The sequence below is a fragment of the Ornithodoros turicata genome, chromosome 9, assembly GCF_037126465.1.
Source record: "Ornithodoros turicata isolate Travis chromosome 9, ASM3712646v1, whole genome shotgun sequence".
NCBI lineage: Eukaryota > Metazoa > Arthropoda > Arachnida > Ixodida > Argasidae > Ornithodoros > Ornithodoros turicata.
The window spans coordinates 24,237,362-24,262,572 of NC_088209.1; the positions used below are offsets into that span (position 1 = coordinate 24,237,362).

Here is a 25,211-nt window from a genome sequence, read left to right on the forward strand (position 1 = left end):
GAGATAAGCAAAGTCCATCGTCATACCATCACCCCCGTGTCCGACATCTTCCTTCTGACCCATCGATTCGACCACATCAATATCGATCTCGTGGGTCGGTTACCGGCATCGAACGGGTCAACCAATCTCCCCACGTGCGTGGATCATTTTATACGTCGGCCGGACGCGATGCCGATACCAGCGGATTCAGGTGTCTCGCTAAAATATCAAAACCTCGTACGCAGGGCATTTCCTCGTGACGTGGTGTCTCGTAAAACACGTTACACGTCACATCTTTTGCTGTGCCACGCGAGGTAAGCTCTCACCTTGCGACGCTAGACAATGCTCTTGTCGACCTTCGCACCTTCGTGTGAAGAGGTTTCTTGCCAAAAGGTTACCGGCACGGGGAAGGTATTTCGAATTTATTTTGTGCGTCGTAAAATACATATTGAAGAGGGCGTCCAGACATACTCTCTCGGCGCACATTGTTGCACGTACATACCGCATCAGCCCCCCTTCTGCTGGGTACGTGTTCCCTCTGGTTGTCTTCTTGAAGTCCACAAGTAGATCCCATCCTTCACTTTCAGAACAACCTCGAATTTGAAGTCAGTTTTTTCTATAGGCTTCTGTGGCTCGAAGGTGAAACGTCGGAACAGTTTCGAAAGGATTACTTTAATCTGTACGCTGGAAAACTCTTGGCCTATAGAGGAATAAAGTATTCAAGTAGGCTGAGGTACAAAGACCAGTACCACGAGTCATTTCGCTCAACACGCTCTACACACTCTCTCTCTCCCTCCCTCTCGCTCTTTGCAAAACGGAATACGTACCGATACATTTCCTTGGACCTGCAGAAAATGGAATGTAGGAATACGGGTGCCACTCTTTTTCGGCATCGTGCATAAAACGCTCTGGAATGAATTCTTGTGGGTCCTGAAACCAGGCGGGATTTCGGTGAATCCCGAAAATGTCGACTGCGCACGTGACACCCTTCGGAATCACGTTCCCATCTGCGAGGCAATAAGAAATATTGCAGCTGGTTTCCAGTGTTTCTCAAAGCATTACAAGTTTGTACCGATTACGATTTCATGGTCCAGCACTCTCGCAATATACGGAAGTGGTGGTAATAGTCGAAAAGTTTCCTGTAAATAGTGTGATGAACTAACGATTACATTTTCGTCTCTGTGTCTCAGGATGTACAACTTAAAAATAAATAAATAACTAAGCATAACGTTACCTTCAGGCAACAGCTGAGGTATTCCATATTGTCAATGTCTTCCGCAGTAACATCTCTGTTGATGTCGTCTGCAAAAATCCTGTCCTGCTCTTCATGGACTTTCTGTTGGATTTGGGAGCTGAGACATATCAGATACAAACAGTGCACAGCAGCAGACGTTGTAGTTTCGTATCCCTGCAGTGTGTTCGAAAATTCAGCGTTGTTCACGAAAAGCACAGCATTTGGAATCATGCACAGGTCGCTTAATCCAGAGCTTACAGCCCCTATCATGAGGTTCATATCTTCCATTATCTCCTGTTCACTGTAATCTGGGTCTTCGTGGTGCTTTTCCAGAAGAACATCAAGACATGTCCGGTGGCATTTTCTGTGATGTGTGCTTTCTGCTGTGACGGGATGTCCTAAGGTATGTTCTTGAGCATTCAACCACCTCCGACGTTCAAGAACCTTGAATAAAGTAGGAGTCAGTACAACCGGGCCTGTTTGAAAGAGGAAACTACATAAAAAATGCATCGTAGGTATTTGCTCTCACCTGACAACAAGTATCAAAGAGTTTTCTGAATTCATTCTTGAACCATGTCCCTTCTCTAGTCACGTCATACAATGGTTGGTACCACGTCCATGGGCGGAAGGCACGGACGATGAAATTATATTCTACACTGTGAGTTAGGAGGAGCGTACAGAAGTGACTGGTGAGGTGGTGTACCTTGCTTTGGAAAGATGTGCCCATATACTCACAGATGCATGCACCTGGAATACTGCTGGGCTGTGGCGTCATCAAGTGTTACCCCCATTGCTGCAGCTAGAAAGGAAATTCAAGAACTGACTCTTTTTAATATAGACGCTTATTGGATCATGTACGTACTGTTGTCTGAAAGAGGGCAACGTGACATCTAGCGTTCAGAAGGGTTTCCGTGTATTTCTTGGGATATTCACTTACCGAATATACTCTGCACCGTACTATGTCTGATGTACTGTGAGATTGGAACAGATGGACTGTCATCAAGGCGCTTCTCTATTCTTTCCATCAGACAATTTGCCTCTTTATTGAAGCACATCAGGAATGACTCAGAATTCTTTCTGTGAAAACTTGGGGCGATGAGCCTGCGTTTTTTACTCCAGATTTCTCCAGATCTGGAAGAAGGTGTTAAAAATCAATCAAAACTACGTAAGCACATGTGCCCTCATTCGTGCGTCTTGCGCTGATTTGATTGAATTACATTTCGTCACCATATCTCAATGCTTTACTTTTATTTATACTTACGATGTTAACATATTCCGGGATCCGAGGGCTGGTTCCAGGAATTTGTACACGAACGGTTTCCGGTTATTAAGTCTGCTTGCTAGTAGGGCCTGAAAGTTGAGTGACAGTCCGCGTTGTCGTGGTGCTCAGAAGAAGAGCAAAAGGATACCACTGAGATAATTGAGATAAAAGCCACCGGCATATAACTGACTACATTCGTAGAACTGCCAAGGAGGAAAAAAACAAAAAGAAGGAAAGAAATTGAGAAGGAAGCAACAAAGAAAACAGAGAGAGAGAGAAAAAAAAGAAGAAAAGAACGAAAAAGGCCCATCCCAAGAGTGAAAGAGAAACATCGAAGCATAGTTTTTCTTTTATATAATAAGCTGTGTTTATTGGAAACGAAAGAAAAGTACCGTCGTAAAATATCTAAAGGAATAATAGTGTGCCATTGTTCGTGCGCGACAGCTCGTATTTCAGTACCGACTTGTGAGTGCCTCGCATAACAAGGACAAATTCAGAATCGTCTCATTGTGACAGTTGCATCCCATCTCAAGTCGAAAGAATGGCTCGTTAAAATACGTTGACAACTCGACTGCTGTCTATACTGCTTCCAATTTTACCTCGCTACCCTGCTTACGTAAGCCAGGCAACACATTGAGCGTAAGATGTTCAACATAGGCTGACGGAACGAGGCAAGAAAAGAGTTGCGCAAATGCTTCTGTCGCGAGCCGTTACGTTTGAGGTGAAAATATATCTTTTGGGGTTAACAGGAAACTCAATAATGGGGCAGCTTCTTAGGATATTGTAAAAATGAACGACAAGCAATAATGCTAAAGTGTGTTTACCTCTGCTGCATCCGGAGTTTGCAGAACTACAACAGGCGCAATGCCAAGGTATCCCACAAAATTTCGGTGGGTTTGGGCACTTGACAGGTCCCTTATAACAGTGAAGAACTCTGGAAAAGCGGCACAAGATGTGTAGTACTTCGCATGTTGAACTTTTGGAGGCTCTAGTTGTAATTGTTGTAATTAATAAATAGTTGTAATTGTTGTAGTTGTAATTTTCTGCTGGGCTTCCCAATGTAGCGAATGGAATAACAATTTCAGCAACTAAAATGTTTTTTTTTCTCTCTCTCGTAGACCGCTTATAGGCTTTCATTTACCTTAACGCGCGGGGTCATTCAATGGTTGTGGGGAAACGCCTCATCTCACCGTCATTAAATGTAGTTGTTGTTGTTGTTCATTCCTCGGAAAGGAAAAAAAATAAAGGAAGGGGAGAAGTAGATGTTGATGTTGATCTTGGCGAAAAAAATAATAGGGAGAGGGGAGAAGTAGAAGAAATAATGACTAGGAATAAAAAAAAAAATAAAGAACTGAATAGCTGCCACGGAAGAGGGTTTTGTTTTGTTTTGCTTCCGTATTAGCACCGCGAAACGACTGTGGCCACGCGGAAAAAGCTGCAGTAATGCGTACAGAGCCTGTCATCAACTACTGGCACCCCGTGGCATCAACTTATATCCTATCCCTCTATTACTGAGTGGGGTATGTCCTGGAGTAGGTCGATTGTACTCGCTTATATTATTTCGGAAGCGATGGAAAGCATCTGATAATTTCAAGAAAGTGTTTGTGGCACCCATACGTTACGTTACGCCAATCAATTGTACGTTCGTATAGCTGTTTAATATGCAGTGTTTTATAAATAATATGCGTATTTATATATATCAGACATGTAATATGGACTATATGTATACGCGTAATATAGCACCGCACTCTTTATTGCCGAGGTGTATGTCATCTGCAGTTGTGGCATTTGAAGGCAGGTCTATAACTGTAAATAGTTTATAAGTAAATAAATGTAGACGCGATTAAATGCGACATAGATGGAAATTTAAGGGGAGGTGTTTGTGCCCTATTTGGATTTAAGAGGTGTTACGAGTCTACCTTTTTGGTGGAGGCCTTGCCTCTTTCGGCACTAAAATGTATATATTTTATCCTTCATTGGAATGATAATTACGCAAGTGCTTAAGACTCGGAATTGTTTTTCTTCACTGCTAGGAAGACCACATTTCTACGCATTAATTTCACTATCACATTAATTTCAAATCCTATTTCATGCATCACGCAGCGTGAGACATTGAAGGAACCCGTATTTGGAGAAATATTTGTATGCGCACTACACAGCGATTGAAATGACCCCCACTTTGAGCTACATTAACTGCCTGTTGAGAAGTATTTGTGATAAACGAAAATGAAACGAAGCACTATTACTTGGTTAGATAACGGCATGAAACCGAGTCTTTCTTCTTCCCGAGTCCCCGGTGGAGTGGTGCTTATTTCTTCAGCTAGGCGGAACTATTGATGCCTATGTACGCCTCCTTTTCAACTATGTTGACGATGTTTATTAGAAACTGAAAGTACCCATAGACCACTACTCTTAGAAGTTACTTACCAGAAGGTATATCACTATACTTCGTCCTTCTTTTAGACCACCACACGGACAAGCAGAACCAGAATGGAATAATCCGTGACGGACCAGGAAAGCACCTGAGTGCGTTCCACACACGAATCCATTTTATAACTGGATGGAGCGCCAGGGCGACTAGAATAGTTCCATAAACAAACGTAGAAAGCATGTGCGTCGGCAGCCATCGCGAATAAGCGCTTTCCATGTCGACGATGCGCATGGTCGTATCTTCTGCTCGAACAAATGCACTAGGCGAAGCGAAGTTCAAGTTCGCGTTGAAGCGCCGTGCTTATATATATATATATGTATATGTATATTTCCCCTCTCATAGCTTGCATGTAAATGAAACTAAATGTCACGCATCGTGGCGTTGGCGCAAGTAATTTAAGTCTGCAAGGTGACGGTGCCTTTCTGACGGGTAATGAAAGTGTCTGTCACATCTGTTGTCTTTGACAAGTCATTGCACTGATAATTCGTCTGAAACTGTCCGCGCTGAAAATAGGAACGTCTCTCCCGTACTTATGAAAGCACACGTGCATGACGAGACAAGTTTCCTTGGGGATGTCAGTGGACGAGGGAAAATGTGATGTAGACAATGACATAAATACGGTGTTTATATGTTTAAGCAATAGCCGTGGAAAGCAAAAACATAGAAAGACGGTGACGGTGTCACGCAATGCCAAATTAATTTTGCGCAGCCTTCATTGCACCGAAACGGTCCCACGTGGTTAGAGACGCCGCTCAGAGAGCAAGGCGGCAAGGAGGTCTCTTTCAGGGCTGAATATAAGAGTAAGTGGATAAGCGTTGGGAAGTCGAGTAGAGTCTATGTCGTCGCTGTTTTGAGCTCATTTAGCGTGCCGTACTGAAAAGAAAGGAAGAAAGAAGAAGAAAGGCGTTGTTGACAGCTCTATTCTTAAACGAGGGATAATTTATTATTCATTACATCATGTACGCAATGTACTCTACACTAGAGTATTGAGGAAAAGAATTATTATTTTGTTATGGGTCGTACTTGGCGAGATATAAGCCCTTAAACACACATGCTTGTCAAGCTCTGACATCAGAACCCCCTACTCATCTGAGCGGCTACTCCCATTGGTAGCCGTAAGCACGTGACCTCTCGCGCGCCTCTTCACTGGCGGAGACGACCGCCGTGATGCCGGTATCCCCGTTTGCTGTAAGACTAAGCAGGTTCACATCGGTGCCAATAATTGCATTTTACATTCATCCGGGATAACTTGAGACGAAGTGTCCCACTCGCATTAAATGATACTCGACTCGATCCTTCACTCGAGTTCCTCCTCGAACCAGGTTTTGCGCTTTACAAATCGACGTCGACTCGAAACGGTCCCCGAGCGCTTATGCTCCACACCACTATTCCGTGTACTCCTCGACTACCGACGGCGTTTTCCTGAAGCCCATGCCTTCTGAAGTGGAGGAACGCTTGTTTCTTCTACTCACTGGAGTCGTGACCGGGTGTCGAGCTGGGGATTGTTTAATAATACGGCCGTAACTCTGGACACATTTCTGGCCGTATTCTTAAACGATCCTCGACTCTAGCCTCCACTCGAGCTACTCCTCGAGATTAGTCTTGTACTTTCTAAATCGACGTCGACTGGAAACGTTCCTCGAGCAGAGGAAATCCTCCACGAGCCACTTCTCTCTTCCATATGCTCTTGAAAACTATTGAAGGTATAGCGCCGGCGTTTCCTTGAGGCCCAATGCTTCCTGAAGTGGAGGACCTCTTCTTTCCTCCATTCGTAGGTGTCGACGTGGGGTGTCAGTCGAGCATCGTTTGAGAATGTCGCCATAACTCTGCATTCTTAAACGAACTTCCACTCGAGCTGCTCCTCAGACCGGTCTTATGCTTCGAAAGTCGACATTGACGCCCTTCGCAGAGGAATTCCTTCGCGCTTTCTTGGTGTAGCCTACACAAGTAGAGGATCGTATAAGAGTACCGCCCTTAGAGACACAGCCCGCACAGGCCCTAAAGCATGTCACTTCTCTTCCATGCGCTGCGCTAGATCCTCAGCCGTCCGCTGTTGGCTGGCTGGTTGGCTGGTGGCTAGTGTGGTGATACCGAGGTACAAGAATACAGTTACATCTGCTCAGTCGAGCATCCAAATCCGAACTGACTCACGCTCATTGAGCTGCATCAGCACTCGTGCATCGATGTCTATGGCACGTGCACTTACACTACACCTACCCATCTTTAATAACCAAAGTGCATTGGGGGTTAACTGCGTGTTATCTACTGCATGTTGTCACCCCTTCAATCTGCAGTTGCCTTCACGACGGCTGACCTCTGCACGCTTTCCCCCTACCCGACGACTGGGTGAATGAGTCCTTTAGTACGTCTTACTGTACCGCGCTCATTGAAGTAGGACCTTGGCTCCTGTGCTGGGCAAAGCACGGTTCGAGACCTTTGTGTGGGGTTTGATGGGGGACCTGTCCCTGGCTGTAATATGCTGCCTGCCTTGCCTTCTCACGGCGATTACGTACCGCACGCGTGTGTACTTCCAACGGTGCTCCAAAGCGCCGATTCAGTCGTGGGAACCGCCATCTGCCCACGAGGAGCTGCCCCGTGTGAAGATCCCTCTGCGCCTGGTGTCGCCCGGTATGCCCATAAGGCCTGTTCTAGGTCTGGTAACTTCTTCGCGAGATTTTAGCTGTGTGAACTGCCCTCCGCGCTTCTTCGTTACTTTGTAGGTTGTAAGGGCTTCATGTTGTCAGCCTGATTCCCCAGTCGTCCATTGTTGGGGCGTACTTTATCTTGCACACTGTAGCATGCAAGGATACTTTTCAGCTTAGGGATGATGCAGTCAGTCGTAGTTGTCCGTAGCTTAATCGTTTCGAAGTACCTTGAGTAGTAGCCACTACAGCTAAGTTCAACCGTTTACATAGCAGAGTTAGTATAGCATCCTAAAGAGTTTCCATGGCCTGGAAGGTGAATCAGTGTGCAGAAGGGTCTCCGCTGGTGGAGCTTTCAACTGCTGGCAAAATGGACATCTGGCCACGTATTCCTGTACATTCTTGTTAATGACTGGACACCACACCGCATCTCGTGCCCTTGCTTCGCACCGCACAATCCCTCGATGTCCTGTATATGGAGGCGTTCAACCTCGAACCTCGCATTGGCAAGCCGTGCGAGACTGACAATTACACTGCCATACTTGCGAATTTGACTTCTGGACATCCCATGTCGTCTACGTTCGGCCACTGACTTTAGCAGTATTCCAGGGCCCTTGCCAGTGCTGAGTCAGCCTTTGTCTATTTCCACGCTGAAGCATCTCTAACAACGTTGAAGCATCTCGGGGGAAGCTGGAAGCTCTTCTACTGCTGACGTCTCGTATTCCTGTATCTCTGCCTACAACCGAGGGTTTGTTGGTGCTTCTGCTGGTGCGCGAGACAAATGATCCGCTGTATATACATGCGGTTCAGTTAACAATTTCTAGGTAATATCTGAGGTCTGCCGCGTTCTCTGCAGGTTTTAACTTCAAAATGGCCTCCGTCTCTGCCGGATCTGCGGAAAACCCTTGTTCATTTAAGTGCCACTACGGACTAAATCTTGTGTCTTCAGAATCCTACCAAAGTTATGTTACTGAAATCTTCTTGTCTCACTTTACATTCCTGCAAAATATTTTGGCTCTACGTGACGCGAAAGCGAGAAAAGAAAACTTATTTTTGAGAACTGTGTCGTCATGTTAGGCTCCGACGGAGCGCCCGGCTCTCATCTGGCAACGTTGTTGCCCTTCGCGTCATCCGCGGGGCTCACTTTTTACACTCTCCTCAGCGGAGCCCCAAGTGACATATCCTCCGCCCGCTCCGACCTTCGAGAAAACACAAGGAGGGAGAAGACATCTCTCCCATTTTCCCCTCTTTCAATCAGCGTCACGTGACTTCTCCACCACGTGACCCTCCCCGGACGCCGGCGTCTTTGCTAAGAGACGAGTGCGCTCTCCAGAACATGACAGCATTGCAATTTGTGGGCTTATGATTACGTCACCCGCTCCTGGCGTCATCGAAACTTGTGGAGGCTCAGCAGATCTTCAAAAATTGACAGAAATGCACAGCGTTCGTAAACAGGATAGAAAATTCGCGTATAGAATCCTTGAGGCACCTTCTTTTCATGGACTATATAAAATAAACGCTGTTTTCCGAGTCCGGAGTGTCCTAAGGAGGGTGTTCTCGTCTTATGGAATTCACACTTCCTGCAACTATGCAGCTTGTCATCAGCTTTTATGGCTATCCTGTACTCGGTCCTGCACCTTGCCGAGTCCTGAGAACAGGCGTGGACACCTTGTCATGGTATATGTGTTCGCACATGTAGTGACCTCGAGAAGGTGCGGTAGAACTTCAAGTTCTCGCATGGCTGGTCGTCCTAGCAGAAGCTATTGCTGTACTTCGATGACAAACACTTGCTGTTTCATGATACGACCCTTCGAACCTAACTGTAGCTGAAAATTGTCCCAGGGTCTGGATATAGGCACCCTCCCAGGCCCCGGGAGTCTAAAATCTGGGGTATCCTGGTTGCCCATGGGTTTACTGTAGCTATCCAATGGCAGGGCAGCCACGTCGGCTCCAGCGTCAACCTTGATGATGACATTGAAGTGGCGCAGACTTACTGTGACACACCATGGTGAGGCTTTTGGGGCTTTTTGAAGGCTTTTGAAGCATTTGAGGCTTTGTTTGTATCTGTCCCTTATATGTTGTTCCAGCCTCAGAACATCAGTTTCTCTCTTGTACACCACGGTGCTTCTGTTTGTGGACCACGCAAGTCTCCAACGAAGACCTCTTCAAGCACTGCCGGAGTACCACGTGATCTTATTCGTCGACTCGGCTACTGGGTGGTGGACGGGAAACATACCGCTGCGAAATGGAAAGTCTTCTGACACTTCGTGCAGATTTTCAGTTCGCGGAGTATATCTCCAGTAGATGTGGGCTCCCATGGCGCAGTGGATGTAGGGATGTGCGCTCCCAGCTCAGTCTTCACTCTTGCGGGTGGGGGATCGTTTGCCTCGGGCCTCGAAGAGCTTACCCTGTTACCTATTGGGAATGAGCTTCCCGAATCTCATCGACCGGCTTTACACTCGGCGCTTCGTGTCATTCCTGCTGGTGACGTTTTATCGTGAAGGACTTCCTTGGTTGTGCCACGGCAGCCTTCATGGTGAGGCTTGAATCCAGCTGTGGCGTCTCACTCAGCTTAATGTCGCTCAGCCCGACCACCAGCTTGTCGCGAGAAAGCTTTTCTTTCAGTTCCCCATAGCCGCAGGTGTTCGCCAACCTGTGCAGGTCCCCAACGAAAGCTTTCATTGTCTCATTCGGCCCCTGTCGTCTTTGGTGAAACTAGGTCCGTTCAAATAATACGTTGATCCGCGGCATAAAGTGGCTTTTTCTCCGTGACAAACAACAATAACAACTTTAGTGTGAAATGATGAATGAGTAATCCCTGAGACCAGGGATTACTCGATACCTTTCCCACCTTGTAATATATTTCTTCCAGACATCGGGATTTCTGAAATCTCGCTTCTCCGGAAGTTCCACCGCAAAGGGGTTGAAGAAACGAACGCCGACGCCGTGCTGTGGTGACACATCGGCGCTCCATCCAGAAAGTAGCTGTGCATCGCCTCCGCTAGTATATAGACATGGCTGTCGAGGCACGCCGCTGCCGCCATGTAGTGTTGTGGAGGTACAAGAATACAAACCGTCTGTCCCAGCAAACCATTCATTACACCTGCTCAGTCGAGCATCGAAAGCCGAACTGACCTACGCTCACCGAGCTGCATCAGCACTCGTGCATCGATGTCGATGGCACGGGCCCTTACACTACAGCCAGTTGTGCTGAGCAGTCTGCCAACCGATGGTGCGCCATTCGGGAAGGTTAGTGTATCCTGAGCTGGACACCACTTGTACCGATAGCCATAGCAGCGTCTAAGAAAAACGCAGCGCAAACACACAGATAACACAGCTTGTGCTGGGATTCGAACCCATGCAAGACAACCTAGGAACAAAGCCTCCTAGAAACAAAGCTCCCGCTGGCCGTAGCTATCGAGACGAGACGTCATCAACCGCATCGGCATCCACTGACAGCCACAGAAATCCCGTGTTTCAAATCGACCGTATCCTGACTTGGGTCCACTTGCACGAACGTTCAGGCAATTCCTCAGTGCCGACATCGGTAGCTTCGGTAGTGGTTTTTGCACACGATACTGTCCTCGACGCTTCTCTTTCTTAGAAGCACTGTGAAAGCTATCGAGAGCAGCACTGAGAAGTTGCATCAACGTTCGTGCAAGCGGGCCCTGATCTGTCTTCGACTGACATCCTGACCTTATCTATCTACGTTCGAAGGAGGGAGGTGAGGGATTAAGCAGGTCTTCTGTATCTGGGTGGCGTTTGACCCAGGTCGCCTTCCAGTATCGGCGTGGAAGGCGACCATCTTCACCACTAAGCCAGGGGAGCTGGCCGGTTGCTAGTGGTGTGTTGTGATCGCATAATTTCCCACAGTTTCGCCGATATGTGTGTATCTTCACTGTGGGAGAGGGAAAGCCTGGAAAAGAAAAGAAAGGGAGAGGCTGGTTTTCTAATGTTATGGTTAACGAGTAGTGTAAAGGCCCGTTCTCAGATACAGCGCCATGCTCCATAGCGCTGTTTTGTGCCTTTGCGTTCTCACTTGCACAGTGGAACGTACAGCGCTCTCCCTGTATCCCCAAGTCGCGCGGCATCTCGGGGCAACGCGATGCGCCGGCATTTCCGTGCTGGCCATTTCCACGATGCGGGGTATCCGTGAGAAAACAATGACACAGCTTTCGCACTGTCAATTGCAAACGGAGCGTCTTGATTGGCCAACAGAAAAGGAAGTCGACAACAGCGAGCTGTTTCAGCCTTACCACCACCAGCAGCGCTGAAAAAGTTGGCAGCTTGGCTAACCTCTCCCACAACCCCTCCCCTTCCCTCCCTCTCCCAGTTGGAAAGTAAAGAAACAAAGTTGGCAGGAGCTCAACATCGGCAAGCGCTGCCTTCCATCGCTTCTTAGGAGTGCAAGTCCTGAGGAAAAAACAGCGCTGTTTTCCTTGCGCTCTATGTGGGAACTAGCCCTAATGGTTAATTAATGAGATTGAAATAATGTACAACGTATTTTTATTTCAACTTCTGACTTGCTTGGCATGATACCTGCGGCGATTTTGTAGGACGTGCTCTCCGTGTCATGTTCAGTCGACGAGCTTGATGGGCACCCGGAAGCAAAATACCGTATGGTTGTCCCTGCTGGACATACTCCATTCAATATCCGTTTCAAGCTGCAAATAAACGATTTCAGAGACTGAGATGATTACATCCATGGTAGCGTCGCATTCATAATGAACTTTATACTATCGCACTCTTATCCCACAGTGATATACTGGGTGTTTATTTTTAGCATTTACTGAATTCTTATTAAAAAATTATGAGAGCAGCATATATGACGTTTTTCCAGTTGAGTTCTAAGGCCAGGCAGACATCCCCTCGAAGAAAGTGTGCAACTGCAAGATGACCAATCACCTAAAATGCATTAATTAACTTTTGAATCAGGAGATTTCGTGCAAAAGCGAGATGACAGGTTGAGAGACTATCCTATAGTTGCAAGCCATTTCACGTTTAACAGATCCTGAAACACGCAGGTGCGTTAAAATATACATCCACGAATTTTGATATGCAAATGAGCCGAAGCCACGGTGATCGGTAACGCGGGGAGTACAGCGCTTAATTTCGCGTCAGAGGGCCACGTGCTTTGGAGCAATGGATATGAGTGGAGTAGGTGCCGCTGAGCTGGCCAGACGAACCGCTTTTCAGCCCCGATAAGCCTCCGTCGGTTAGGATGATGCGCTCCTCAGGCGCGCATTTTGGGTTTCGGCTCATTTGCATATCAAAATTCGTGAATGGATATTTTAACGCACGTGCGTGTTTCAGGATTTTTAAAATGTGGAATTGCGCTTAACGAAGATAGTCTCTCAATCTACTATCTCGCTATCGCCCGAACTTCTCGAATTAAAAACGAGAGGATGTCCGCCTGGCCTTAGAACTCAACTGCAAAAATAACATCTATGCTGCTTTTATAGCGTTTTTTAAATAACAATTCCGCCCAACAACAATTCCCCCCCTCACACACACACACATACTACGCGTAACCGTCCTTCGGGAACCTGGAATTTGTGTAACCTGTGGTTGTGGGAATTCTTCATCGGCGAGGCCGTGTTCTGTGTGGCTGTGATCTTCTATACGGGCTGCGCACGGACCCCGAGATCGTTCCTTTTATCTTTCCTCTTGATTTTTTTTTGCCAATAAATGCCCTTCCGAGATCGTTCTATTGTTACTTAAACGGTGACGACATCTCATTCTCCGCCGGTCGATTCGTAAGGCGCCCAAGCACCTTTTGTTCCTCGATCACTTGAGGGTTTCTCAAGTCCGTCAATATCGATCCGTCCGTTGGTCTCTATCTGTAGTGCTTCATATGAATGATCGATCCGTTCACTCCTCTCCTGGTCAGGGTACCATTTCGTAGGGGACAAGACAAGCAGAGTGAAGGACGACGGGATGATGATTACGATAACTTTCGAGATGGGAACCTGTCAAGCTGTCTACCAACTTTTTTCCCATCTCCACATCCTAGAGATGAAACAAATTGAATTGTAATTCAAAGAAATGATCAAAAGGGACGGATAATTTCAACGGAATGAATCGAGAGACGAACATGCTTTTTGTTGGAATGCCGTGACCATAGCTCGCGTTATTTCTAATTTGTAATTAATTGTAATTCTAATTTGAAGACTTGTGCGCAAACATGGGGTGAGACAGCGTATAGCTTTCATCAGCATTATTATATCTGAGTGCGACGTGCAAGTATTAATCTAGTGAGTCTCAGGGCTGAGATGCATTCTACAGAACTTTCCTGACAAATGATAAGTCAGGTCCCTATTGTTTTCTTTATCACATCACATCTCATCACCGCAACACAAGTGTCAGTCGAACTGATACATGCCCCTACCTTTATTCGCAGTGTAATTTAGTTATTGTGCATGAGTCACCACCAAAAAGCGCGACTGTGGTTTTCATGAAATGAATTGTCCGGCAGAGGTATTTGAAATTTAGTAGTTCAAAAACGAAAACCCATTTGGGGGCGTCGCTAGGCCAAACAAGCAAACAAACAGACAAAACAAAGCCGGCGTGCCTTCGCCTATCGTAGTTAACTTTGCCTTGAGGTAACGCAAAACAGACCTGTCTGCTTAACCTTCGGCAACTATAAACGCACAGCAACTGCATGCATCGAAAATTAAATTCGGCTGCGTAATCTCGTAATGAGTCGAAAAATCTCTGTTCCGTGCCTGTTTCACAAAATATACTATCATCATCGTGGCTTATCTATTCTTTACTAGCTATAATTACTAACTGTGATAACTATATCCTTCAAGAACAAGCTTCCTTGTTCCTCCCACATCCACACGTATATAATTGCGGATAAGTCATAACACGGATATAAGTCATACACATTCCAACTTGCCCAACTGATTGTTTCTCCCGTGAATTTCTTTTTTTTTTTTCCCGCAGTTCATTTGGTTAGAACGACCTTACCGGTTTCTCGCCATCGATTTCATTCATAAGTATATGACATATTCAGAAGTGCCAATTGTGACTTTGACTTAAGACTTTGACTTAATAATTTGTAGCCCATCGGTAAAGTTTTTTTCACAATTACATTCTTTTAACGCTGTTCTTAAACTCGTTGCTATCCAGTTATCCATCTCCACGACGTACCTCCCGGAGGAAAAAATAAATAAATAAACTTTCGACTCCAAATATATGCACCGTTTTCCAGCCGGCTTCATACCCACGCTTTTGCAGTCAGCACAAGCCAGAGAGGAGGAAAGCGGTACCAGAGAGGAAGAACACGGCTGGTGTGCTTTCCTTCTCTCCGCCTTGAACGGTAATCAATTTTCAACGTGCTCACCCGTCAAAAGAACCCCAGGTGGTCCCAATCAGAGCCGTATTATCCGCAGTACTACCCTGCGGCACGTGCAACATGTCGCCACACTGCGCAGACAAACCTTACGTGGAACATCACAGTACCATTACCATTACATTTCCTCCGGGCTAGACCAGCACCTCCTAGATAGCATCAGGCTTGCGCCCCACGTGACACAGCGAGAACGATATACTGGCGACCAATAAGGTGACACAGAAAAGCCACGCCTCCTGATTTTTCGTCTGCCCTGGGCGACGGAATGCCAATGTGGTGGGAACATGAAAATCGTGCGCTCTGACGGAGCGGCGGAAATGTGCCTCTACTTCCGCCGCCCGCTCACGCCGTCGCGTCCGGCATCGTCAAGTGAGAATTGACCTTCACGCTACGTGCCTTGCCTGCGGGAAATCACACGTATTCAAGCTAGGGTAAGCCGCCATCTTGACCCTGGGAACGAGGCCAACCGGAAGTCGCGCGTACGCTAGTAATGAGTTACGCTGTTATTCGTAAATTTCCAAGTTAGGTTAGGTTGGTTAGGCCAACAGATGGCGAAGCCGTTGCTTAGATTGGTGCGCCATGGCAGAAGCCTTGCGGCAGGCGAAACAAGTGTCACTGCACCTGCTACACTTCCGTCTAAGCCTCGTTCCCAGTGCTAGGTCTGAGCGCGCTCTATCTTGGAGATGTGTTCCAACCCCGACCTACTAGATTATAACGACCATGTCATAATCGGCAACCCCTGTGAGGTGAACGTCCGCACGATCCGCTAGGGGCGCTACTCATCGGCCCGTGAGATCTACATCATTATTGGACAATGGAAATTTGAAGTTTGAACGCGCAGAAGCGAACGTACGACTATCGTAGCAGATGGCAGCAACAGCTCGTATGAAAACGTTTAGAATGATGATGATAATCAACTTTAGAAAGAAGCATCTCCCGTGGGACATCCACCGCTTCTACAAAAATACTAAGGAAAGCTAAAGTGTAAAGTATTGCAGGAATTGAGGAAGCAATAACCGGGCCGATGAGTAGCGCCACCGCTAGCTTCAAAATGCGGCGCTGAGAAGGAGTGCCTATGACATGGCCTTTATAATCTAGTTGGTCGTGGTTCCAACCTTGCCTGCGGGAGCGGCGTTATGCCCAGGTAACTCTTTTGGCTACCTTTGACGGCAGTTCAGTGTGAGCATCAACTCACATCGCATCACTCGAACGTTGTCGACGCATTCAGGAATATTTACGAAGTAGGAGCCCGACTGAAGCAGAAACATAGCTTACTGTTGGAAAACTGGGTTGTAGTTTAAGGCTTGCTTGGAGCGTGTATTGCTTCCCAGCTTCCAGAGGGCACGTCAGGCCGTGCTTCCGGCACGCGTTCTTGCGGAATCCCGGGAAAGGCAACCACGCGCCACCGATGTTGCCGATCAGCTTCATCCTCAGAGTGTCCAAGTTTTTGTCTGCGAAGTAACAAACGATATTAGGGAACATGCAAGTCCTGAAGCAGCCCGATATGAGGGTATCCGGGCTAATCGGGGTTGGTTACCGAAAATAATAGCGTTTTCGATTCGGTTTCTGGTACCTAAATGTCGACATTTTGCTTCTGCTATGAAGAAGACCGAGAGACACGGACACAGAGGTCTTCTTCATGGATCTACATCAGCTAGCTTTCACCCTTTCCCTTGTATCATTTTTGCTTCTGTTTCCGCTTCCGTATCCAGACGATTTTCGGTAGTGGTTTCTATTAATGTTACCGTGGCAAAATTTTTGATTCACGTAGATAAGTATATGGCTATGTCGAAGCATCTGAGCGCAATAAAGTGAAACTGTTTTTCACAGCAGCACATTTCAACTAATTCTGCACTGTGCGTAGTACGTCTCACTTTACTACGTTTTTTTTTTTTTGTTTCATTTCTTATTTATTTTTGTATAATGTGAAGTCCTAGATGTACCAACTATTTGAACTTGAGCTCCCCCACATCCCATGGCGAGGCACGACGCCCCTGTCTCTAGTGAGACAGTAGCACCTCAAAGCACCAGTGCAATACTCCATGACGTAGTCTGCCTTTGACTGTGGTGGAATTTTCCATCACTGCGTGACGCTTAAACCAAAGAAGCATGGGCGCTGAGCAGCCTGCTGAGTCCACACCAGACGTTTCATTGCTACGGAGCGCGCAGCTTGCTTTCCTTCCCCCTTAGGGCTTACGTCACAGGTCACGAGTGCATACGTCACGATGTGACGAAAGATGCGAGCACAATGAAAGGTTCGCTTCCAAGCATCGACGTCACGAGTGTGGGATACTTCTCGGTGACAGCATGGAAAGCGCTTTCGCGACACGGTATGAATGGACCTTTCTCACAACTGCTTATGCGCATGCGCTGCGACACGGATGACCTTAGGGGCACCGGAAAAGGTTATCTCCGTGTTCAGTAGATGGCGCTAGTATGCCACCCACGTGGATTTTTTTTGGAGCGCGCCGAGGGTGGTTCGCAGGGGAGCCGCTAGGATGCCACGCGAATGTGAAAGAGGTCTATTGGGGTCATATTAACTCTTCTGCGCCGCTCCAACAAGGCTGTTCGTGCACACACACGCTACGGCTCCGCCCTTTGTACATAATCAGTACATAATCATACACATCGCAGTGTTTATAATCAGACAACTACCGGAGCCAGTTGTATAGATACGTGCGTATGCCTTGGGTGAGGTGTCAGCGGAGGAGGAGGAGAGCATGCAGAAAGAAGATGAAAGACGGAAAAGCAAGATCACCCGAACGAGTACCCGTTTCTATCTTCACTTCTTTTGGATTTATATGACAGTGAATATATTGTAACGTTACAGTTTTGTATCTAGAGACTAACGAGTTACTTTTATGGGTATGCAGTGCTCACCTCAAATACGTTTATAGGCTAAGTATTTTAGTTAGTTAGTTAGTTAGTTACTCTGCTAAGTTGTTTGCCTGGTCCTCAGTTAACTTCAATACCTTTATCTTGTACGAGTCTGCCTTCGTATAGGCTGTTGGTACAGATTTCCTGTGTTTATGATTTGTGTGTGTGTGTGAACTTTTCTTCGGGTGACATATTTTTCTTTTGTTGAAGAGTAGCAAGCTAAATATTGGCTGACCTCCCTCAACAGAAGAAGAAGATCACTTTAGTACTTGCCACAGAGACACTAACATCGTAATCACATCAAAGAACGGAATTCGCTTTCAATTCAGTTGAATTCGATTGAAATTAATATTTTCATTTTGCCCATGAACAAGCGTAGGTATTTATGGTGCCACGAACAAACGCTTAATTTGCACGCGCGCGACGTGAACAGTTTTTATTCATATTCCGGTCGGATTACAGCGAGTCCACACATGACATTGCTGTGTGCATTTTTGATAACACAACTGACCGCGAAGGCCGTGTGGCGACTGCAGTTTTCCTTATTTCGCAATTTCGGTCACGTGCATCTGGAGAGTTCTTTTTAATTGTCGCCATCAAGCGTACAAGGAAAGGTCGTGTGACGAGTGTTAAAATTTGAAGCGCCTAAACAATATCCACATTGTCAAGCGCTCGTATCTTGTCGTAACCCTCCAGTCATTACATTTTTTTTTTTCTGATTGGCTTTACGCGTCATAGTCTTGTACTGTGACTTACCTTGACCAAGTGTCAAGTAAACAGTTGTCCGGGCACCGCGTCCCAATCGCCTCAACTACGTCGAATTTTGCAGAAGACGGCCGTAGTCAAAAACCAGTGTCGTGGATTCAATTCGTCGGTCTCGACAGAATAGGCCGCTAGAGGTCTACCGTCATAGGGTTGCTTTAGTGTTGGATGTTATGAACATGGTTGTGTATAACTTGCTACCATTCCTGTTTCTTTTTGTCTTTCTTAAGTGGTTCAAATTGGCTGTAGGGACATGATATTAGAGCTGGATCTTGTTATCACCGGGGATCGGAACCGAAACTGAACCCGAACCGAAAACCGCTAAAAAACCGTATTTTTCGCTGAACCGGAACTGAACCGAAATAAATTTATGCGGTTACCGGTTCGCAAAATGGTTCAGACGTAATGTGCGTTGTGGTGATCGGAGGTACGATCTACACAGCGGATTGAGCCGCGTTGCCAAACAAATACGAAACCGAAACTGAAGAGAAAAAAACTGCAACCCAAGTGCGCGAGGTATTTCCTCCTCGCAGCTATTGCGTTCATTCAGTTGTGTTAGGTCTTCCTTGTGGCTGTTGTAGCCTTCCTTCTGTCATCACCACCACCACCAATACCACCACCTTGTGCGCGAATTTTGTCATCCAGCAACCCCAATTTTTATTTTGGGCTGTGAAAGGTATTTTCCATTTTCCAGGCCAGTCCCTGAGCAAGTTGTAACAGGGTGTGCGCGATTAGTGAACATAGAGAGCACACACACACACTTAAATGAGTGGATGATGTGGTGGGTAATTCACTGACCGAGAGTACAGTGTTATGGTATACTACCGTAACGTTGCTACTTGAAATGCGGATCTATAACACAGTGTTGAGGTGAACCACTGCTGTGTCGGCAACAACAAAAGCAAAACTACATTTGTGTTATTTGAGAATCGTAAGGATGTGCTTGCTTTTAACTCATGGCAATGTGCTCAAAATTCACTTTCGTGAACCGGTTAGAACCGATATTTTGCACTGCAACGGAGCTGAAGCCGAACCGAACCAATATGCCTGAACCTAAACACGAACCGAACAAAAAAAAAAAAAAAGCTGTTCCGATCTTTGGTTATAATCCTGCATGGTGTATGACTTCTTGTGTATTACTGCATAGTAGTAAATCAGGTCTGTGCTTCTTGCTATCCGAATTCACGGAGAGAGCCAGCAGGTACGAACTTGGTACCATGGATAGAACGGAGGGTATGAATCTTGGTAGCACGGTATTTGGAAACGATACGGATCCTGGACACACATTCAAAGTATACAGAGTCCAGACTTCGCCGTTCGTGCACTTCGGGTTGTTCTATGATTCTACGAGTCATCAGCTACTTTTCATATTTATCGCGAGCTCTTTTCATTGTTCTCTTTGTGTGTCTCTGCCCTTCTCTCTCTTTTTTTCTTCTTCTTTTTTTTTTTTCAATGTAGTTGTGTCTTCCTGAAGTTTTGCTCATGCAGGCGTCCTGTCTCTACGGGAAGTCTGTGATCATCAACCTCTTTGACTTCTTTTTTTTTTTCATATTTCCTTTCACCTCTATGCACTGTACATATAGTTTGTCGTTCAAAGGCTTCAGCGAAGCTGCGCAACCTGCCCAGATCAAACACGGATGTGGGACACGCTACTCCGGCAGTTCGCGGCGGTTGTTTGTCTCTGCAACTCTTCGTTTTTTTTCTCTCTCAAGGCCGACGCGTGTCTGTCATCCGGGGAATGAAACGTTGTTGTCCTCCGCCGAGACAGCCATCACCTGACTTTGACCTTCGCGTGACCGTCTTCGCTCGAACGGCCCTGTAAGATTTAGATTATCCTCGAACACGACGACTTTATAAAACCGCATAGACGCGGTCAAACGCATTGATAAACTTCACGATGGGGAAAGCTCGAGCTTGGGGGAACGAGAAGATGATGATGTCTGTGTCGTCCACCTTTCTCGTTAGCCAGAGCTCAGGTAGCTCAGGGTGTCTCCATCATAAACGGTGACCTTCAATCTCCATCGGCCTTGGCTCTGCCTGATGCTTCGTGTCTCCCAAATCGCGATTGAACGTTTTGTGTCTTTCGCCCATAGCTCATGTTTTCTTAATTGTGGAACACTGTAGTGTAGGTAGTGTGCTTAGTTATAATGATAATAATGATGATGACGCTTATTTTGTGCCCATAAACGGCTGCAAGTGTCCTTGACGTTGGCGTTCAAATTAACTGAAGTTAGCGTTAATCAATAATAATCGGGTCTGAGGCTTCCGAGTTCTGTTGGGTTCTACAACCATTTCCCAACACTCAAAGCAACAACCTAACCACAAAAGACGGTCGCAACATACCTGCGTAAAACATTTTTATCCGCTAACTAACGAACTGCTGCTAACTCACTGCAAAGCGGCGCCGTTTCAGTTTCCTCTAGGCCCCCTCTTGACCTTTAGCGGACATTGTGCACGAACATCTGGCAGGTTAATTATTCCATAATGGCACCTTTGAATCTCTAAATCTACACTGATAGACTTTTTTTATCTTTTTTATTCCGTGTTAGCGCCGCAAAGCAACTGTGGCTATCAGCGGCGTACAGATGTGGACAGCTGGAGAGAGGACAGAAGGAAAGAGTGGGGTTCAGGGGGTAAATATGCGTCGTGGTCCGACATGAGGGGTACTGTGCCGACATTCGTCTGAAAAGTCACACAGATAGAAGCGAGGTCGCCAATCTGGGTTACCTGCTGTAAAGTCTGTTTCCATCTTAAATGACATCCCCTTCTTGAAGACACACGGTAGAGTGGGACATGGATCCACACGTACAGCGTTGAAGTTGCCGCCTGAAAGAGAAAAAATGCGTACAAATTCTATCCCCATTGAAAGGCATTTATTGCTCACATGCTCGCTACAGTTACTGATCTGTACGGAAATAGAACTGCTTTTAGTATTATAGCGTCAGGTGATTTTGTCGCAGAGTATCGAGCGGAACCACTACTTAGTAACGCAAGGATGTTGCGCAAGTGTATTGAAAGTCGCGGTTTCGGTTGCTCAGAAATACGCGTCTTTACAGACTGCATTGCATTGCGACTTTGTCGGAGTGACTCCGGCAATTACTGCAGTAGCTCCGGCAGCAGCCTGTAGTTCTCCAGCAGCTGCAGTGCTTTCTATTCGCTTTTCGTAGCTAATTCAACGTACGTGGTGGTCTATGCTAAACGCACTATAAGTCTAGGGTGTGACTTTTTCGAGTAAAACCCGATCTATTACGCCGAATTCGTTCAGGACCAATACGGAATTCTCGAATTCCAATCATGTATTACGCATTACGTTGTATCGCGTACGCTATTTAATAGCAAGTCGCGCGTATGTTTGATGTACTGTTGGAGACACGGTTAACTAAAACCCGCATCCGCGCCATGCGGTGTCACATATGGAAAAAAAAAAAAAAGAAAAAACGCCTGGCAGTACTTCGCCGTCCCGTATTACCTCTGTTGCGCTTGAAGATGTTGTACCGGTATTGTATTTCAGAAATAGACCATGTGGTGCACGCGTTTACTACTCGAAAGGAATAGTTTTGCAACACCTGGAGATTTGAGATGAGATAAACCACGGACTGCTGATTTTAGACAAACGTGTTCCGTACAGTAGATATTATTCGGGTCCAACAATAAACTATGCTGAGAACATTTAATGTTACAATAGCTACTAGTGACTATAATTCGCGAGGAGTGCATGTCTGACCAACATGTGCACCTTTAAATGTGGGCCGCTTGCTCGACTGAAAGTTAAAAATAAATCGGCGACACCCCGAATGTATCAGGAGCACCTGATTTCACACCGAATTTCTGACTTAACGATAGCACCCGATTTTCCCCCCTGGGAAGCTGGGAAAGGCACTTGTTTGAGGAAATTTATTGAACGCATGTCAACACAATTACACTATTTAGAATTCATTACGATGAGAAATGCACAAGATACTAGACAGAAAGGCATAAAACCCGACATTGTTAGACCCCAAGTACATGTGACCAGAAAAAAGCTTTCACATTATTACCACTGTTTTCTACAATCACGGTGTAGGAACTGTAATAACTGGAGCACTGTGTACGCACCATTTGAAGGTGAGTACGGCAGGCGAACAAGTATACGCGCTGCTCGTTTCAAGAGCGCTCGTAAATGGGGAAGACCACTTACCGCATGTCTCGTGCTTGATTGTAGTAAATTCGGCGTTTGCGGTTGTAACCGATATAACGAACAGGGAGCCCACGAAGCAGACCAGACGTCTATCCATGTTTACTGCAGTAGTGATCAATAGAGCCAAACGATTCGCGAAGAGGGGTAAAAACCTGTTTGACGTAGGCTCGCTGTGGACAACCTCCGTAGACTTTCCTTCTCTTGATACGATCGAACCTTGTGAAACATAGTGAAACGCCCGCTGTAAACGCAGTTGTACATGACAAGGGGGGGGGGGGATATGTTTATTGAGAAAAAAAAAACAACAAGGAAAGGTTAGTCAGGCAATGACAAGGCAGTGTATGCAGCTAACCGGCAGGTAGCCTTGCTTTGGGTTGATAGTGATTTATTCGTGACACACCGTTATAGTGTGTTTTGGGGGGCAATGCGACAATACTGCTTCCAGCACTGTGTGTTGGAGATTTCTGACTCACGTTGAAGAACCCCGGGTGATCGAAATTTATTCCACTCCGCGACACGTGCAACATGTCGCCACGGTGGGGGAAGGTTGGGAAAGGAGGGTGCCCGGTATTCTCTCTTGTAAGACAGATTTGCGCAGACTTTGCACGATTTTATGGATCCTGATTACCGCAGATAACGCCTTTTTAAGTGGTAATTTGGTACTTGGCATGAACATATTCAGTGGTAGCATCACCACCCCTCTCTGACAAGAACAGCAGCTACATACATGACGATGGGATGGGGTGTTTCACCGCAGGAATTGCGATAGCTGACACGATTGATTGATTGATTGATTTGTGAAAGAAAAAAAATGGAGATGTTAGTCTCGAGCCACTCGGGACTGGCTACTCCAGGACGCGTTATTCAGAAAAGAAAGGAAAACTACACATCTACATACCTGACACGAAACGCATTGCAAACCTATTATTTGTTTCTTTTTCTGCAAGCAGAACTTTCTTCGTGTATTCCTTCAGCTCGTACCCCCACCTGTGATGAGGGCCTCTATGGCGCCCTATGACAGAAAACAGTTCAGGTTGACCCACGTTGAGCACGAGTCTACTACAAATTATTATTGCTTTTGAGGAGCCAAATAAAATTAATGTCCTCAGCGCAAACCGGCTGGGCACAACACGCATGAGAAATTTCACAGTTTTCCATCGTTTTCGGCTTTACCGATCTTCATTTTATGCATTAAAAAAATCAGCAGCCATGATGGTGATAGTGATGTGATAAAAAAAAAAGGCGATATGTCAGCAGCCATGCACTTATCGAAAGCGCATTGCTGCCAAAAACCCAAGAACAACGTCTTCGTGGTGACGATGATCTTTTCCCAAGCAGCACAATGTACTGAAAGTCGAGTGCAATAGGGGTGGATGGGTAGGTGGAAGGCCTTGAACAGACTCGTGAAACTGAAGTACTCTGATAAGACACATACCGACCACCCCTATTGCACTCGACTTTCAGTACATTGTGCTGCTTGGGTTGGTGCCAAACGCGCAAAGCAGAAAAAATATAGAGTCATCACTTGAATGAATCCAAGTCACAGTATACGCTTGCGTAATCGCAAACGACGCAGTTTGAAGCTGCACGTAGCCCGAGGTAGCCAGAGGGTATTTGAGGGTAGAATTTTGAGGCACATCCTGCACACATCGCGAAACGAATGCCGTTGTTTACCTTGAAAAGGCCCGTCCTTGAAACGGCGTCCTTATTGAGGCGACTTCGATATCGATGAACTCGTCTCCGCTGCAATACGTTTGACTGCTAGTCGTGTGTAACAAGCCTTAGCGCATTTGGCTGACGGCGAGGCGGAATTGCAACTTTTGCGTGATTTTCAGTGGAAGTCTAGTATTCTTTTTCGATACTCCAACGATTAACCTAAGTACATTTCGTAGTATGGCGCTCGTTGTTCACTGTTGAAACTGCACCCTCAAGATCAGTTTCACTGTCAGGGGAGGGTAATTGTGATGTCATTGAACCGAGCTGTTGGTATATGCCTGCCAGAGGTAATCGAGCCGTGAAATTCGATGGAATTTACCAGTGGCAACGACCGAACCAAACATGTACGACGAGAGACCCGTTCATATCACCAGCCTACGAAATTGACATGCTCTGTGTAGCACACGTGGTTCTTTGTCGGCCACTCGTGTACAACATTATGTCCACTTGTAGACCCCCCTGTACCCCACTCCTTCCTGCTGTCCTCTCTCCATCTGTCCACACCTGTACGCCGCTCAAAGCCACAGTTGCTTCGCGGCGCTAACACATAATTTAAAACATGAAAATAAAACAAAACTTGCAGACCATGCCATGAAGCGCGCCCAAAGCCAGTTGCAACAACACTATCAGCGAGAAAATAATGAACGTGTGCTTGATAAGTTGATATCGAAAAAAAAAAAGGATATATCGAAGTGTGGTTCTATTGCTTCTATCCTATTGGTTCTCTCTTCAGGATATTTAATATGACCAAGCAAACTTGTGCAGGAATAGTTAA

The 25,211-nt window shown here is 46.3% G+C and overlaps 2 protein-coding genes and 1 long non-coding RNA gene across 3 annotated transcripts; all 3 read right to left on the minus strand.

The window, feature by feature from the left end:
- Positions 1–459: 459 nt before the first annotated feature.
- On the minus strand, positions 460–5,142 carry LOC135368435 (cytochrome P450 4V2-like). The gene is made up of 11 exons (XM_064601688.1): positions 4,902–5,142; positions 3,299–3,408; positions 2,475–2,563; positions 2,151–2,344; positions 1,949–2,012; positions 1,743–1,869; positions 1,472–1,657; positions 1,214–1,387; positions 1,052–1,118; positions 807–986; positions 460–679 (listed from the first exon to the last, which is right to left on the minus strand). The coding sequence occupies exons 1-11, from the start codon at positions 5,134–5,136 to the stop codon at positions 486–488; spliced, it is 1,620 nt and encodes a 539-aa protein (XP_064457758.1). The 5' UTR covers positions 5,137–5,142; the 3' UTR covers positions 460–485.
- Positions 5,143–5,512: 370 nt separating this feature from the next.
- Positions 5,513–10,721, minus strand: LOC135368438 (uncharacterized). Its single transcript, XR_010414775.1, has 2 exons — positions 10,399–10,721; positions 5,513–5,778 (listed from the first exon to the last, which is right to left on the minus strand). It is a non-coding gene; the product is annotated as an uncharacterized LOC135368438 (long non-coding RNA).
- A 1,315-nt stretch (positions 10,722–12,036) lies between these two features.
- On the minus strand, positions 12,037–23,649 carry LOC135368437 (NPC intracellular cholesterol transporter 2-like). The gene is made up of 5 exons (XM_064601690.1): positions 23,619–23,649; positions 22,721–22,936; positions 21,271–21,369; positions 16,180–16,355; positions 12,037–12,211 (listed from the first exon to the last, which is right to left on the minus strand). The coding sequence occupies exons 1-5, from the start codon at positions 23,632–23,634 to the stop codon at positions 12,125–12,127; spliced, it is 594 nt and encodes a 197-aa protein (XP_064457760.1). The 5' UTR covers positions 23,635–23,649; the 3' UTR covers positions 12,037–12,124.
- Between the last annotated feature and the right edge of the window lie 1,562 nt (positions 23,650–25,211).

Excerpts from the sequence above, each read along its gene's own strand:
- LOC135368435 (XM_064601688.1), bottom strand. The coding sequence starts at position 5,136 with ATGCGCATCGTCGACATGGAAAGCGCTTATTCGCGATGGCTGCCGACG. Across the intron at positions 1,388-1,471 it reads TGAACCTCATGATAGGGGCT|GGATACGAAACTACAACGTC; the intron begins GTAAGCTCTGGA and ends AACACACTGCAG. Across the intron at positions 680-806 it reads AGGTCCAAGGAAATGTATCG|GCCAAGAGTTTTCCAGCGTA; the intron begins GTACGTATTCCG and ends ATTCCTCTATAG.
- LOC135368437 (XM_064601690.1), bottom strand. Across the intron at positions 16,356-21,270 it reads GGAAACAGACTTTACAGCAG|ACAAAAACTTGGACACTCTG; the intron begins GTAACCCAGATT and ends GTTACTTCGCAG. Across the intron at positions 12,212-16,179 it reads TACAACCCAGTTTTCCAACA|CTTGAAACGGATATTGAATG; the intron begins GTAAGCTATGTT and ends GTTTATTTGCAG.